We start from the raw sequence: 16,760 nt of genomic DNA on the forward strand, positions 1-16,760 counted from the left end.
CTTCCCATCCTGTGTGCAAGTCATTTATGAAGATGTTGAAGAGCACAGGGCCTAAGATGGAGCCCTGTGGAACCCCACTAGTGACAGGTCACCAGTCTGATGTTACCCTGTTCACTATTACCCTCTATACTCGACCCATGAGCCAATTGCTCACCCACCACGAGATGTGTTTATCCAGCTGTGTGCTGGATATTTTGCCCGAAAGGATATTGTGAGACACATACCAAAAGCTTTACTGAAATCCAAAAAGATTACATCAACTGCCTTCCCTTGATCAAGGAGGGAGGTTATCTTGTTATAAGAGGAAATTAGGTCTGATAAGCAGAAATTTCCTCTCATGAAACTCTGCTGGCTGTGACAAATGACTGCATTGTCTTTCAGGAGTTTTTCAATACTTCCCAGAACAATCTTCTCCATAGCTTTACCAGTCACTGAAGTGATACTGACAGGCATGTAATTTCCAGGGTCCTTCTTGCCCTTCATGAAAATCTGGACAATGTTCACCAGCTTTCAGTCAGCTGGGACCTCTCCAATTCCCAAGACCACTAAAAAATTATCAAGAGAGGTTTTGCAATTATATCAGACAGATCTTTGAGGATTCTGGGATGAATCCCCATCAGGCCCCATAGATCCAGGGATCTAGGGATCCAGCTGGAGCAGCAGATCCCGCACAATTTCAGGGTCGATTGGGAGTTGATAGTTCTCACAGTCATGGTCCTCCAACTCAGGGCAATGAGACACCCTTGGTCCGTCATCCATGTTGAAGATGTAGGCAAAGAGAGTGTTAAACGCCTCTCTCTTGTCTCTGTCCCTGTTTGTTAAGTGACCATCTTCATCCTGTAACAGACAAATGATATTTTTATAATGCCTATTGCCATTAATGTATTTGAAAAAATTCTTTTTATTGTCCCCCACATTTCCAATTAGACTTCATCAGAGAAAATTGTGATTTATGGGTCTCTCACTGATAAATCTGTGAGAATGAAATTTTCCTTCAAAGCATGTTACCAAAGTTACCATCCACCTCTGCCCACTGAGCCCCTTGCAGCCAAATAAACCATTTTGGTCTGTACAAATTTCTTTTCTTGAGCAGAAGGGTATTTCAGAGTGCAGTAGACCTCTATACTGCAGCTCTGGTAGACTCTGTATTGCAGAGGTCTGGTTTCTGTGGAGGGGTTAACATAATGAGGTCACTTGGTCTGTTCAGTCTAGAGGAGACTGAGGGGAGACCTCATGGCCATCTACATCTTCCTCGTAAGAGAAGGAGGAGAGGTGAAGGGGTTAATAGCGGGTTTATTAGCTCCCAGGATGGAGATATCGACTGGGAAAAGTTTCGGGTGTATCCTTGATGATAAGGAAGTCAGTACGCAGCCCTAATGGAGAAAACAAAGGCAGGCTGTAAAGTTGGTAGGCCTAGGATGTGGGAACTGCAATAAGGCCTTGAGCTTTGCCAAATGTATCGCCCATAGATCCTAGCCAATGAAAATGCTGTTGCTTGCTTACCTAAAATAAGGATACCGCTTGCTGCTAGCAAGGGGTATAAAAAAGCAGATGAGAAAATAAAGAAGAAGAAGAAGACATCTTTTCTGCACATAACTGACTCCTTGTATCTTTATCAGCCGTCACGACTCTACACTGACAGAGAGGCAGGCATTGTTCTCTTCTCTGTGGTGACAAGTGACAGGACCCAAGGAAGTGGCCTGAAGTTGTGTCAGTGGAGGTTTAGGTTGGCTATTAGAAAAAGGTTCTTCCCCCAGAGGGTGGTTGGGTACTGGAAAAGGCTCATCAGAGAAGTGGTCACAGCACCAAGCCTGACAGAGTTTGAGAAGCATTTGGATGATACTCTAGGGCACAGGGTATGATTCCTGGGGATGGTTGTAGTGCTAGGAGTTGGACTTGATGATCCTTTTGGGTCCCTTCCAACTTGGCATATTCTGTGATTCTGTGATGATGGGGCAGAAGATTTCAATAATACAAGAATAGAGAAGGGGGAGTGAAGGGGCAGGAACTGTGGCTAATTGCTAGGGAAATGGGTCTAGTTTCTTCAGAAAGAATTAAGGACTTAAGAAGCAGCATAGGAGAATGGAGACTAGTTTCGACAGGGCATGTGGTTTATGCTTGTAGAAGGGAGATAGGTTTGAGCCACACCAGACTGCAGACACTGGGGAGGAGCCCATCTACAACAGGGGCTGCAGGTCTTGTCTCTCCTTGCTGATACCCACTTGCTGCTCCAGACATGAACTGAGTTACTGGTTTCACTTATGTTGTCAATATTCATGGCACCACACTGCAGAACATTGCCTGTCCTCTTCCAGTTCCCAGTCAGTCAGGTCACAATATGGAGATTACAGAAAAAAATCAGACAGCATCACATATTGCTGTGCACATGGTGCTGTTAAATTGCTGGCATTTCTGAAGGCAAGCAGTATTTCATTACTTCAGAAAGTGTAGGTAGTGCTGCCGTTACAGAAGACCCATGTGCAGTCATAAAGACATTTTGTACTAATGCCAAGCTGGCAGCCATGTCTCCTTTGCTCTTGCCATCCTTTCAGAAAATACTTAAATTATAAGATGTATTTTCTCCACAAAAGTTGGTCCAAAAATAAATAAGTCTTGAAAATTTTGAATGTGGCACTTAACCAAAAAAGTTGAGTAAACTGAAAATGGAAATAATAATAATATTTGTGCCAATGCAGGTGTTTATCGGATAAGTTAAATGTAATTTTTACATTACGAGAAAGAAAAAGGAACATAGAATAAGAACCAGAAGAAATGTTTGAAAGAAAACAAGCACTCTTCCCCTTATCTTTATATGTTGTACACTTGGATGCATCAGTTTGAATTTTACCGTAATGATTTAGGTATAAGACAATTCATTATCTACTTCAGTTTCAAAATCCATATTAAGAAGAGAGAATATCATGCTAGAGATAGCCTGTAGAATTAAAATATGGAAAATAGGTTACACCTGTATCAGTTTGCCTGGTTGATTCCATTGAACTGAAAAGATTATCTACAAAATTAAATTCCAAAATCTAACAATCAAAACAATTAAATAGTTTGAAAGAAATGAAGATCAATGGCCTAAACTCATAGTATTTAGCAAGCCAATTTCCTTGTTTTACCATAGCATATTCACTTGATTATGCTAGAAGTCTATTGACTGTAAACACAAATGACTGTAAGACATTTTTAACCCCATGATAATTATTTTTTTAACTTGTGACAATAACTTTTATTTTAGAAATAAGTGTTCAGCAAAACAAACCAGATTTCTAATATCCTATGTTAATTAAAAAAAAAAAAGGTGATTGCTTCCTTGAAGATTTTTATGGTTTGTTTTACTATTCAACTTCTGAAAATAGGAAATGTGTGAATATATTTAGACATAAACTTTGAAAATCCAAGCACCTACACAGGACAAAGATAAACCTTTAGCTTTGACAGAGCATTTTTTGTTTGCTACAGGGGAAGTCCCCATGTTATCTAATCTTCTTAACTAAAGCATTTATCATAAACTAGAAGCTTCCTCTTTATTCTGGGAATGTTTTTGCAGTAATTGTTTGTTGTTACCGTAAAGAAACTTCTCAGTCTGGTTTGTGACTGTTTTGTCTGGGTTTGTGACTGTTTTGTAAATTTATGTATTAGAAGTAATTTTGTAAGTAAATTTACCATTTACAAATGTCATGTTTATTGCTCAAAAACTTGAAGCTTATTAAAATATGAGCTTCCTCTGAGTCCATTATCTGGGTTCCCACCTGCCTTGAGGCTTCTGTGCTTCTCTGCACTTGTGGAGAGGGGTCTCTGTTGTGCTGATATCCCCTGTGAAGGCCTGGGAGCAGCTGGGGCAGCAGGACCCCATTGTCTCTCTAGGTGCAGAGGAGCTTGTATTGCATTACCTAACATTCCACATCCTTCTCTCTGAGGGGCTCATGTTATATGGTTTGGAAGATTTGAACCCAATCAAACCAATCTTTGTCAAACACCTCGACAGCATTGTCTATATCAACAAAAAACCTGACGATTTCAAGGTAGGGATTCCAGTGGCTTCTCAACCACTGGCTCACTTGTGGCCCATAAAACCATTAATTACATATTGCAGGTGGCAGTACCTGATACTTAGGGCATGAAGACCAGGGGGATTTGGATGTCCTTCCTGATACTTAGGGCATAGAAAGTGTAAGAGTTTGGACGTCCTTCCCCTCCTTCAGTACACACCTCTGCCACTTGTATGCTGCCATGGGTTACAAATTTGTATTTGCTTTATATTCCACCCTGTAAATATACTCACAAGTAAACTTCTCACAATGGCTCCTTGGTTTTTTGGTAATGTCCTGAGCAATATTCTTATTTCAGGGTTGCTTTCTTTGGGAAAAGTTATGGCAGAGACCTTACTAGGATTATAACATAAGAAGTATTATCTCAGAAAAGAAACCCTATACCACACTATATTCCCAAATTGTATTATCAGGTTATTAAACTGGAGTTTTATCCCCCAGCAGCATCTTTAGGTGTACGGGAACAGAGCTATTTAAATAAAGTTGAATTGCTTCTTTGTCCCTGGAGAAGCAGGACAATAGCTCCCGGACTTTACGGATATCCCGGATGCTGTGTCATCAGCCACATTCCCATCATTTGACACAGTCATCCACCACCTAAGTAGCAAGCCATCCATTTGTGAAGTGAACAATATGATTTCACCATGTTAAAAAGAAAGAAAGAAAAACCAAAAGCACGCAGCCAGGTGCCTGACCGATGAGCCATGCGGCTCGCTCCCAGTACGTCTCTTCCCGATTAGGGAAAGGAAGGGAACAAGCCGGGAGACGGTGTCCGTGCTGCTTTTGGTTTTGTTTTCTACAATCCCCGTCTCTCAGGAATGAACAAATCGCCCGCACTCCGTGTCCCGCCCCGGCTGAAGCGAGGTTTAGGACACAGCGTCGGGTTTTTTCGGGACGGCTTTCCGCGAAGGGCAGCAGCCGGCGGTGAACTCGCAGCGGGGGCGGCCAGAGAAGACCCGGCTCGGGGCCGGGGTGTGACACACCGGAGGCTGGGCCGAGGGAGCCGCCACATTGGAGGAGCCGCCACATTGGAGGAGCCGCCAGGTAGGGAGGAGCCGCCAGGTAGCGAGAAGCCGGCCCGCAGCTCAGGGAATCGCAGGGCTGTCGGCAGTGGGAGCCCTATCCCGGTACTGCACGGAGCGCATCCCCCCGTGAGGCGTCCACGGCCGCCGGACCCTTCCCCCGCACGTTCTCCCCGAAAGCATTTGCTTTGCTTGGGAATGCCTGGTGACAGGCAGGACTGAGGTAGCTCTCTGGGAAACTTGTTGCAGAACAAGTAAAAAAAAAACCAAAAAACCAAAACCAGACAAACCTCGCCAGCTGCTGTACAGAAGGGTGCTGTAAAATGTGTTTGTGTGCATGTAGATGTGTGTATGTATATAAGAGTGTGTGCGTATGAAGCAAAATTAAAGTAACAAAAATGACCGAACAAAAACCCCATCTGCCCCAGTCTTTTATTTACTACTAAACACTTAAGTGGAAAAAGCAACCCCATGACCTCAAGGCAAGTAAAGAAAAAGCAGAAACTAAATTCCCGACATTGAAAGGTAGCTACATTAGCGGCTTCTGTGGTCTCACAGTATTTTACAAATGGGTTTCCTTGTCTCTTTGTTGCATGGTTTTTTTCTGAGACAATATAATGAAGCCTATTTTTAAGCACACACACACACAAAAAAACAGTGGAAATTAATATTCATTGGTCTCACCTATTGCGGAAATCCACCCCCTCAACCTCCTAAGGTAGTTTCAGGTTGTGAGAACCTAAATGTTACATTGAGCTATTTTATATACCACTGTTTCCATGTTCATCTCACACATCAGTTAAAAAGGTTAACTCTAACCAGTTTTGTGTATTACGTTTTCTCGCTTCCATGACAGATACAGTGAGTGGGCTGTCAAGCGTAAAGAAGAAAACACTTTAAAGCAGTCATTTCACAGTATTTTAACTCTTCTGAGAACCTCAACCCTTTTTTGAGATGTGCAAGGAGAATCTAAGAGAGTGAGCTTACACTGAAGCATAAGTTTGAAGTTGTATTTTGTGCACCTGGTTCTCCAACTGCGGTCCACAAGGTAATGTGAGTTCCTCCTTTGGCTTCTAAAATCTGGGATTTTTCTATATTTTCAAATGACTTCTAGAACCAAGATAATTAAAAAGACAGTGCTCCCTGCTTTTTGCTAAGCTGGTGCATAGGCTTAACAACTTTCCTTTCACTACACAGTAGCAAGGCAAGGGGCCTTCACTGTGCTCAAATCTTGGGGAGAGAGTATCTGCCCTCACCAGAGGAGAGTAGGCAAATGCTCTTCCCAATATTCCTGTTAGTCCTACATTATTCTTATCCCTATGACCTTTAAAGACATGAGTAAATTGTGTAGAAATTTCTAGTCATTGTTAGCAGCTGTTTGCCACTGCTTGAGATTAATACTGTATTTTAGGTACTAATTTTCCTAGCAGTACTGTCTCTGGTTACAGTGAATCACTGTTGGCAATATAGAATTTTCCCTAGTGGGGAATTTTCCAATAATGGGGAAGTTTCTTAAAGAAGTAGGTGGAGTTACATCAACATTTAAGTTCTCTCACATTAAGTCTTTTGACTAGTAGTTCTGTTTTTCCTGTCTTCTTCACTTGATTGTGAAGGAAACATACAGCAGCAATACTGAAGAGCATTTTGCACAGTGAATACATTTTGCTTTTATCAAATTCTTTGCCATAGTTGTCGGAAGCTCCAGGAGGAGAGAAGGGGAATTGTGGTAGATTCTGTAAGAAAATTAGCAAGCTGATAGCTTTGGCAGAGAGCTTTGATTGGCATCAAGGTTTCAAACTGCTTCAACCCATCCGGTCAGAGGATCCTTCTGCCTCAGCATTGTTCTGTAGAAGGTTCTGTAACGGTTATTGCAGTGAGGGTTTTTTCATGCGCATATGGATTTTACCTGGACCTACTTTTTTTCTCTCTGAAAGTGAAAAATTGAGTACAGCAGCAGACTTTCTCAGTCTTGAGGAAATTTGTAAGTAATAGTCATACTTCTTTTTTGTCTTGTAAGGCTTGTTTTCCTCTACAGTGAAAGAAAGCACAATAATTAAATTTCAGCAATTGCAGGACATAAACATGGGTCTTAGAACCATAAAAGCTAACCTGTCATATGTCTTCCATGAGCTAATCAAAACACCTCTCCTGAAGTTCATGCCAGCATTCAGATTTCCTGACAAAAAGGTGGATTTAGGTTGCATGTGTGGATATGGGTATCATGAATGTAGTGCACATGATGTTTGTTACAAGCAGTCTACTGTTTTGAGAAGTCTACTTTGTTCTTTGCAGTCTACAGCCTCTACTTGAAAAAGGAAAAAAAAAGTAGAAAGTATTTTGGGTCTGAGTGTGCTACAGCTTTGGTCATTCCAACACGTGGAGTGCACACCAACACCCAATACCAGTGACTTAGTCTTCTGCAGGCTTGTCTCCAGCGTAAGTGTGACCATGGCATGCCTGCGAGATCAGTATGCCTCTATCTTGTATGAGAAGCTTTACTTTGGAGCTTTGTTGGTGGTCTGGAGTGCTTGTGACTCAAGCACTGGCATCATGACGGAGGAATTCCAGTGTAAGCTCTTGTGTAAACTCCAGTGTAAACTCCCAGAAACTCTTGGGAACCCATAGAATTAGGGAGCAGTTTGCTAGTGCTTTCAAGGACATCACTTATGGCTTAGGAATGAATTTGGTACCTAACCACACTACAAAGCCTAAGATTTATTGATGAATTGGATCTTTCACCCTGAGAATCTTCTTTGAATTTTTGCTTTATTACATGCTTTTGTAATTGCTCATGTCTGCCTAAAATGTGTTGATAGAGTCCCTTTCTCAGCTCCTTATGTTTTGCCTTCTGCAAACTTGCTATTGGGATCAGACAGCAGCAGTGAGAGGAAAAGAAGTAGCTTGAATCAAATTCTTATGAGGACTCTAATTCCCTTAAGCCACAACACTGTAAAAGCACAGGTGTCTTATGTTTCAGGACAATATTGTCACCTTATTATCATCTTAAAGTTGACAATCAGAGAAAGAAGATCAACTATCTTATCAAAAATGGTTATGGCTAAGAGTCATGGTCCAGATAGAATTTCATTGGTTAGGAAATGTGATGAGCATGCAGTTGTCTAATTTCTTATGCAAATTCTGAAACTACCACTAGAAAACAGTTGAAGCCAATCTTTCCTTATTTTTGTAGCTGTCTGGGTATCTAAAATTAGGACTTTATTTAGATAAAATCCTACAGTTTTCCATATTCATGAAAGATTTCCATTACAGTGAGTTTGAATTTTTCTTGGCAGTAATTTGTAAAGTTATGGCAGTGCTGGATACTGGTATTGTTCTGACTTAAAATACACACTTATCAAAATCAGTGGGTGTGCAAAGGTTAAGTGTATGAATTGACATTAATAAACATTTTAAAATGTGAAAGTGTTGTATAGGTGTATAAAACCTATGTCAGTAAAGAGGGGGAAAACTTCTGACAGAAAATTGAAATAATTTACATGTTCATAGGTAAAGCAGCAGAAACTCAATAAAATAGATTCTGCTTGTAGGCTGACTCTTTTTGTCACTGTTTTACAAAGGCACTATTGTGTAAATATGTGTTATTAACTACTGCATGAATTATTTTCACAGTATGTGTAATTTTGCAAGCCTAATGATAAGTACTGTGAGACTGGGGTAGAAAGCAGGGTGTGTTCACAATATGTTAAAATAAGGCAAACAGGTGGAGAAGAACCAAGTTCTATTTCCTCCACTGAATGCATATAGAAAATTCCTTCATTCTCCTCCTACTAGGAGCAACACTCCCTGCTACAGTTAGGGAAAAAATTGGGTATTTGTGAGTACGTATTTACTAATTGACAGGTAGTGATAAAGCATATGTTTTGCCATATTGAAGGACACATGTCTAAAGCAAATAAAATAAGTTGGTTTTCCCATGGGTTTTGGACCCATGCAGCAGGAAACTTCTGCCTGATTACCTACTGGATGCAATTTTGTCCTGTTTTCAACCAGAGTGGAATTCAGTGTCTTCTGCCCAGTTCTTTGTGTGGACTGACTATCAAGTGTATTTTACAGCGCAAGATAGAAAATGAGTAGGTATTTATATTTGTCTATGTCTATTATTTTCTCATTTTAGGTTCCATCTACATCATGGAACAGCCTTTGCTTTTGTATATATTTTTATTCTACTGGAATTTCCTCAATGGTAAGAAGCCAAGTTGTAGAACTGTTTGACTATGTTTTCTTTCCATGTATAAGCACAGAAATGTTAATTCCTCAGTGTTCCTTCAGGTGCTAGCATTTGGCTTTTTTTCCTTAATGTTTTAAATAAAAAGATCTCAGCATGCTTTTACATTAAACTAGATATATGCATTTTCATATGGTTGAAATCTCTGTCAGTGATGCAGCATAGACATCATTTCAGACAAGGCACCTTTTGCATTACACAAAAGGTATTATTGGCACCGTAAAACCTGGGAATTGTTGCATATTCTTTAGCATTGTGTGTAAAACCAAAATCATTAGTGTATAATATTCCTAGGCACTAAGGAATAGTTGCCTGTTACAATGGCAGTGTTCTGAAAGCAACAGCTGAGGGACTCTGTACACACAGTCAACTATTTCTAGTAAAGCATCACACTGTGTTTGTGCACAAAGAAGGTGTCTGAAGGTGTAAGTAGCCCAATTTGTCCCAGACTTATACAAGTGCATGCCAAAATGTTTAACTTTTCAGAACAGAGCAGATACTTTGGTCCTTAAAATTTTCTATGGATATGGTAAGACATGACTTCAAAGATTAGGCTTATTATTGAAAAATTAAGTTTTCTTCCAAATTTTATTTTTCAGCCTTATTCACTGTTGAAGCTCCTCAGTCACTCTACATTGTGGAACATGGGAACAATGTGACCATGGAATGCACATTTCCAGTGAATGGGAAGTTGAAGTTTGGAGATTTAAATGTCAGCTGGGAAAAGAAAGATGAGTTAAAGAAACTGGTTTACGTGCTTCTCAAAGGAAAGGAAGACTTCAAAAATCAGCACAGTGACTTTAAGGGAAGAATAAAATTGTTGAAAGAGAATCTGAGCTTGGGACAGTCTCTCCTTCAGATCACTGATGTGAAGCTCAGAGATGCAGGGACTTACCACTGTATTATTGGCTATAGGGGAGCTGACTACCAGACAATCCACCTGAAAGTTAAGGGTGAGTGTGCTACTACTAGAGGTGCAATACTGTCTGATACTGCTAAAAGATTTCAGAGGAGACCCTGAAGTAAGACACATCCAGGTTAGTAGTTAAAAAAACCTCTCCAGAGACAGGAGTTGCCTAACAGTGCTTGTGCAGCTGTATAATTCAGTGTTTCTGTTTAGGTTGAATCCATGCTCTGTCCTTTATTTCCCCAATGAGGAATGGTGCTTCAAAACCATTTTGACAGTACAAAGACCATAAATCTAGTGCACTTTTCTAAACAGCATCAAAATTGTAATAAATCCTGTACCTCCAGTTACAGAGACAGTAGTGATATTTACTTTTCGTGTCAGGGGTATTATTTGCAAAATCCAAGCTGAAACTTGACCCCAGGGGTTGCGGATAAAGAAAAGGTGTCTTGCATTTAGCATATGCTGTTGTTCTAGCTTCCTTCTAGTAATCATTTTCTTCCATCTGTTTAGCTCCTTACAGAACTATAACCCAAAGAGTGGTGAGCACAGGACACAATGAATGGAAGTTGACATGCCAGTCTGAAGGATACCCAGAAGCTGAAGTGATATGGCAAAATGGAGACTATGAAGATTTGACTAATAAGGCAAACACAAGTTATGAAACTGGAAGGGACCAGTTGTATCATGTGACAAGTACCCTTACAATCAAAAGTAGAATTCATGAGATATTTTACTGTATATTCTGGAATAAAGAGCTGCAAGAAAATACATCTGCCATTTTACACATAGCGGGTAACATTTCTAAATTTCATTAATGGTAATACACTTCAAAGTGCTATGTGATTTTGTCCCGGTTGAATCAGCCATGATTTGTTTCTCTTTCCTATCTAATTTTGAAAAGTCTAAAAAGAAATACCTGTGTTGTTTTGTTACTAATATACACTTCCATCATACTGACATGTTCATCATGAATGTGGTCAGAATTCAAGGACAGGAATTTTGCATGACCTGCAGTTATATGAAAATCCAGTCTAAATGTTAAAAAAGTTTCATTATTTGAAAGATGTATAGCTCAGAGACTGGAAATAAAACTCTCATCTAAATTAAACTCACCTTCCAAGAATATTCTATTTTGCTGATGATTACTGCCAAATAAATTAGAACGATACGGTCTTGCCATTACAGCCTTTGCTTTGAGCACATTTAAATGTAACTAACTAACTGTACACAGATTTTTTTCCTCATAAAATCTGGATTGAAGGAAAATACATGAATGGACAAGACCTATACAGTGTCTCATTAGACCTTTTACCTGAGCTGCATCCCTACTGTTTTGCTTTTGATTATTCTTCTCTGCATTGTAGCCTGATATGCTTTCAACTAGTTTGGAGACTCAAACAATAATATTTCTGTTTATCAGACTGTTACTGTCAGATAATTTCCTTGGTCCTGTTCACCACCTAGTTTTAAAAACACCTGTGCTGTCACGCTTTTTGGGCCTGACAAGGGTTGAAAACAGGCAGGTGAGAGTGAGAAAGCCAAGTCATCCTTTGAATGGGCAAGTTCAACAAGAAAAGCCTTTGGGATTCAAGGAGACCACTTATCCTTTGCATTCAGAGCCTTACCAGATGAAAGGGACTTTCTGTTCTCTTTCTCAATTAGCTTTTTCCTTTAGTCCTGGTGGGAAACTAAACTAGATATAATAGATCCTTGGTGACAAGCAAGATGTGTGATGAGAATCAAAGGCACTATCACATGGAATGCAGGGAACAAAGATAAATATTAACATGTTCCATCTTTTTTTTCCTTTATTTGAACAAAAGTGTGGTTAAGTGTGGTATGAGCACCTGACCATAGACACAATCTATAATGCTGTTATCATATCTGAATTGCTCATAGCAAAATTAATATGGTGAAAATGAAAGCAAAAGAGAGGAACTCATGCAATTATGTAATGTCTTATCCCCCACTTCTTTTTCTTGAAGATGCAGCTGATGGCATTCTGTGGACCGAGAGCAGACGCTTTGTTGGAGTAACTCTCATTGCTACCGCTTTTGTTGGATCAGGGCTTCTATTTATGTTCTGCATAGGAAAAGGTATTGAAATTATTTATTTTAGAACACCTCAGTTATTATCAATCTGTTCTGTTAATTCATCCTTCCTGAGATGGAATGAGAGAATAAAAGTCTGCCTTAGATCTTTTGTCCAGAAATCACTAAATTTTTTACCACATAAACCATTTCTCTTTTTTTATTGGACTTATTAAATACTAGCAAGTTAACAGAGTGGAACAGGTTATCAGCTTTTCACAAACCACTTGTCCTGTTAATTTTTCTTATAGATGATGTAGAGCAGTAAGATTAATGTCTAATTTATTCAAACTTTGAAGTGCAGTTTATTCACCCACTGAAAATGGAAGTTTCCTATTCTGGGTCCCCCCTTTTGACTGGGGATCAGAATGCTGTTAGCAGGCAGGGTACTGGAGGTTTTTTAGGGTTTTTTCCCCTGCATTCTCTGAAAAATTTCATTGAATTGTGAGTGGTTTTTCAAGTGATCCAATTGTTAGGAATTCTGCATATGTCTTTATTCTGGTCAAAATACTGTAAAAACTGTGGACTGCATAGGAGGCTATATGTCCAAGGTGTTAAGTATGAAAGATTTTTTCACAAGAGGGAATATTCCCTCTCAGGCTTTGTGTCACTTGATTAATTCCCTTGCTAGGTTTTGAACAAGTATTTTCCAGTGATGTAAATGTATAGAATCAATGGAGTTCTGGTTTAGGAATTAGGAAAGGAAATGGACAGACCGGGGCCACTAAAGAATTTATTTCAAAGTCTTTGAAGAAATTTAGTGTTTTGAGAAACAATGATTACACTGTGTTAAATGTGCCCCTCCCACCACTGTGCTTAAGCCCTCCATTAGATCTAAAGTAAGTATTTTGTTTTCTTATTGAATTTTTTTCTCTTTTATTTTCTTTCAGGTAGAGCAAATAAAGACAACAGAACACCTGTGTTGAGTTCATCAATAACAAGTATGTACATATGGCATAAATCTGTCTCAGTGTGATTCTTGTGGAAATAATTGCTTAAGAATGTACTTTGTAATGGTGACAACCAAATGGATAATTAAATTCAACTTTGATTTTGCTTTTCTACTATTTATGTAACAATGATAAGTTACAAGTGAAGAGTGGCTTTTTGTTACTGTGTCAGCTTATTGAAAGGAAAAAGTAAAAGAAAAGCATACTTATTCCAGGAGCAGATGCACTCCTGATATGAACAAGAAAAGGACAGAACAGTATACTGTTTTGGAAAGTCTGCAATAGGATGGGACATGCTCCCTGGAACTTATATCTCAGGATGGTGTCACATCCTGATGTGCAAACCCTGTCTGCAATTTGAACCATGTTGGCATGGTCCTGTGTTTTCTGCAGTATTATAGTGTGCATTTGAAGGTCTTTGTCACAACATTCATGACAGAGGGTTTGGCCCTGTTGAGAGAAACACCAGAAAAAGCTTTAGCTTCCCTAACAGTTTCTTTTTCCTCATGTTGGGATACTGGTGCTATTTATGAGTGAAGCTCAGTGAAATGCTGGTAGCACCGTGACAGTGAGAAATGAAGGAAAGAGTGAAGAGATTACAGTGGGAGAAAAGAGATTAAAATAATTTTGTTGTCTCTCATGATGGCTATTGGTTAATTTATTTTTAATTTGTTGTATGCTTTTATTTGGAGACCACCTCAAATTAGACTGCTGTGTGAAAATTAATTCATACTGGCAGTTTGGGTTTTTCCTAAGAAAACCTCTCCTGAGAGTACACAGCTTTTGGTGTTAATCTGTTCTCCTGCTCTGCATTTAAGTCACTTAATTCCTGGGCAGCCTGAGATGGCAGTTTTAGCAAAGATTTATCACTATCTGAAAAGTTTAAGCTATGCTCACTGTCTGTATGTTATTTGCTTAAAGATCTGTCAAAAGACAAGGATACACATGACTGCAGAGATGCTTCTTTTGAAGACAGAGAGCTGAAATGTAAGTATAAATGACAAAGGCAAAAAATAGCAAATTATACACAGCATAAATCATCCGTGATCATTTGAGTCTTGATTCATGGCTGATTTATTTACCCCCTTGTTTCAAAAGACAGAGCCTTCAAGAGAAATATAACCTCCCATTCTCTGTCCTACAAACTCGCTGTCATAACTCATTGTGTACTGTTTGTTACATCAAATAATGAATCTGGTTTTTAAAATAGAAAGGATATACAAAGGAAAATGTGATGTGGAGTTATAACCAAAATCAGTCTATTTTTCTGGTTCACACTTTTGCTATAGAAACAGTTGTTCACACACAGTGGGGAAGGAGACAGTAACCTGTCACAGCCACTTGAGCAAGTCTCAAAATGTGAGATATGTCTTGGCAAAGCAAGAAAATGTATGACCAAATTTCTGAAATCTCTGAAACATACTGTGGTATGGAAATTATTAGAGTGAAATTATTGAGGTTTTTCTTTTATGTTCTTGCTGATTTCTAAAGCACTTGCATTAATTACATCCCAAATCCTTCCCTGCTACTTCACTGCAGTAAACTTACAGATAAGCCTGCGGGTCCTGCAGGTATGGATCTCCAAGTCAAAGAGTTAGGACCCAGGTATATGCTGCTACTGATATTGAGAGATAAAGCACTGAATGCATTTGAAAGAATTTAAAAAGCTTTTAAAAGACAGGGGAACCTAAGCAATAGCAATTTCACTGTATTTGCTAAAGAGCACTTCCCACCACTTCCTTTCCTCCCACGATTATCTTCTTCTTCTGTTTGATCTTTTAATTAATTTCATTTAGGTCTTTAATTTGGACAATGAAGGACATTTTTTTGGTGCCTCCAAACTCTAGGAAAGAGGCCCAAGCCCATGAATTGTTTTATGACTTCATCATTCAGTAATTTGTTATTTATTTCATATAATTCTTCCTTTTACAGATATGCAAATTGAGAAGACCTAGATAGAGAAAGCAGGGGAAGATTTTTTTCCTCTGTGGTGAAGATTTGACAGCTCAGATATTCTGTGTTCTATCTATTGAAGGGGATATTAATTTTTTGTTTTTATTGTGTGATGGCAATCTTCTAATTGTTGTAACTTGGGAAAAAATGCAATGAAGTTAAAATAATTATAACATAAAAAGTCCTTGCATTCAGGCTTCTGTATATGGGACTAGATATTGAGGTATTTATTTAAATATCCAAGTTTCTACCTTACAAGTTTAGGCAAATGTGTTTTTCCAAGACACATTTTATTGAAAATGTCTTTAAGGTAAAGCACTTTAGGTCTATGACCATCATGAACTTCATAGCTAGTTCTTGATAGGTCATCTTCTGGACATTTTTTTTCCTTCCTCACCTGAGCTCTCAATTTCCTGCAGACATTTTTTTTTCCAGCTTTTAAAGAATTTTTTCAATACTTTGATCCTCATAAAAGATAATGGTATAACAAGACAAGATGCCATACATTCAGGGCATTTTCTGTCCTTAAAATACCAGATTACTCATAGCTAAGCCTAAAAAAGTGCTGTAACCCTCTTGGCAACTATGGTTTAGAAATTAAATAATACTGAGCTTTTTGGTCTCTTCTTCTTAAAAGTGTTTTGGTAATTAAATTTCCCTGTAATATATCTGGCACTGCTTGGTTACTGCTCATTACTTTCCTGATTTACAATTTGGGGATAATGCAACTGTTTAGACATTCAGAAAGAAGAGCTCTTGTTTTGGAGGCTTTTTTCTTCATCTTGGGAATAGAAGAAAGAAAACCTTCTTACTTCTAGGACATGAAATACATGTGATATATGTGATTACTTCAGAAATGCAGAGGAAACATGCTCCTGGATCCCATTTCTTAAGTTATGGTTATGTTACATTTTGCTAGATACATAGCTTTTTTGGGGTGGTCATACAGAGGTGAAAATTATTTATTGCAATGATATTCACAATTATATTTTTTTTAATAAAACAAGTTTTGTTTTTCTTGTGTTTTTCCCTGCTCTCCTTGACTTGTAAGTACGTAGAGTAAGCACTCTTGCACTTTTTCTGGGAAAATAAAAATGCAAGATTTGAGTGTAGAAGAGTGTCTACACCTGTGTCATCCCACTGATGGCTCCCACAAAGAAGAGATGGTGGAGAACTGGAATCTCATTGGATTTGGCTATTATTTTTCTGTTTAAAATAAGTTTGTTGTGCAGTCCTAGGAATGTGAATGCAGTCCTCAGCCCAGGGTTTCACTGCTGGCACTATTCAATCAAGCTAATGTAAGGTTGTGTTTAGTATATCTCAGCGAGCTGTAGGATATATAATATGATAGAAAAATGTGTCATATAACCATAATGGAGTTGGTAGATCCTAGTTAAGTAAAACAATTACTATAAAGTAATTTCCTTAATTCATTGCAGAGCTTGCATATTCTGATACTAATTCTTGACATTGAACATCCCCTCCTGTGTGTGTTTCCCAACACACTTCTTGAGGCCGTAGTCTGGGTGTC

General features: G+C 38.8%; 1 protein-coding gene across 1 annotated transcript; it reads left to right on the forward strand.

The window, feature by feature from the left end:
- Positions 1-6,979: 6,979 nt before the first annotated feature.
- CD274 (CD274 molecule) lies at positions 6,980-15,463 on the forward strand. Its single transcript, XM_027709630.1, has 8 exons — positions 6,980-7,061; positions 9,216-9,284; positions 9,926-10,279; positions 10,747-11,028; positions 12,222-12,332; positions 13,217-13,267; positions 14,198-14,263; positions 15,209-15,463. Exons 2-8 carry the CDS (start codon positions 9,230-9,232, stop codon positions 15,229-15,231), a joined length of 942 nt encoding a protein of 313 aa, XP_027565431.1. The 5' UTR covers positions 6,980-7,061; positions 9,216-9,229; the 3' UTR covers positions 15,232-15,463.
- Positions 15,464-16,760: the final 1,297 nt, after the last annotated feature.

Source organism: Neopelma chrysocephalum, unplaced genomic scaffold (genome assembly GCF_003984885.1).
Source record: "Neopelma chrysocephalum unplaced genomic scaffold, ASM398488v2 Primary Assembly neopelma1_96814, whole genome shotgun sequence".
NCBI lineage: Eukaryota > Metazoa > Chordata > Aves > Passeriformes > Pipridae > Neopelma > Neopelma chrysocephalum.

Excerpts from the sequence above, each read along its gene's own strand:
- CD274 (XM_027709630.1), top strand. The coding sequence starts at position 9,230 with ATGGAACAGCCTTTGCTTTTGTATATATTTTTATTCTACTGGAATTTC. Across the intron at positions 9,285-9,925 it reads CTACTGGAATTTCCTCAATG|CCTTATTCACTGTTGAAGCT; the intron begins GTAAGAAGCCAA and ends TTTATTTTTCAG. Across the intron at positions 10,280-10,746 it reads AATCCACCTGAAAGTTAAGG|CTCCTTACAGAACTATAACC; the intron begins GTGAGTGTGCTA and ends CCATCTGTTTAG.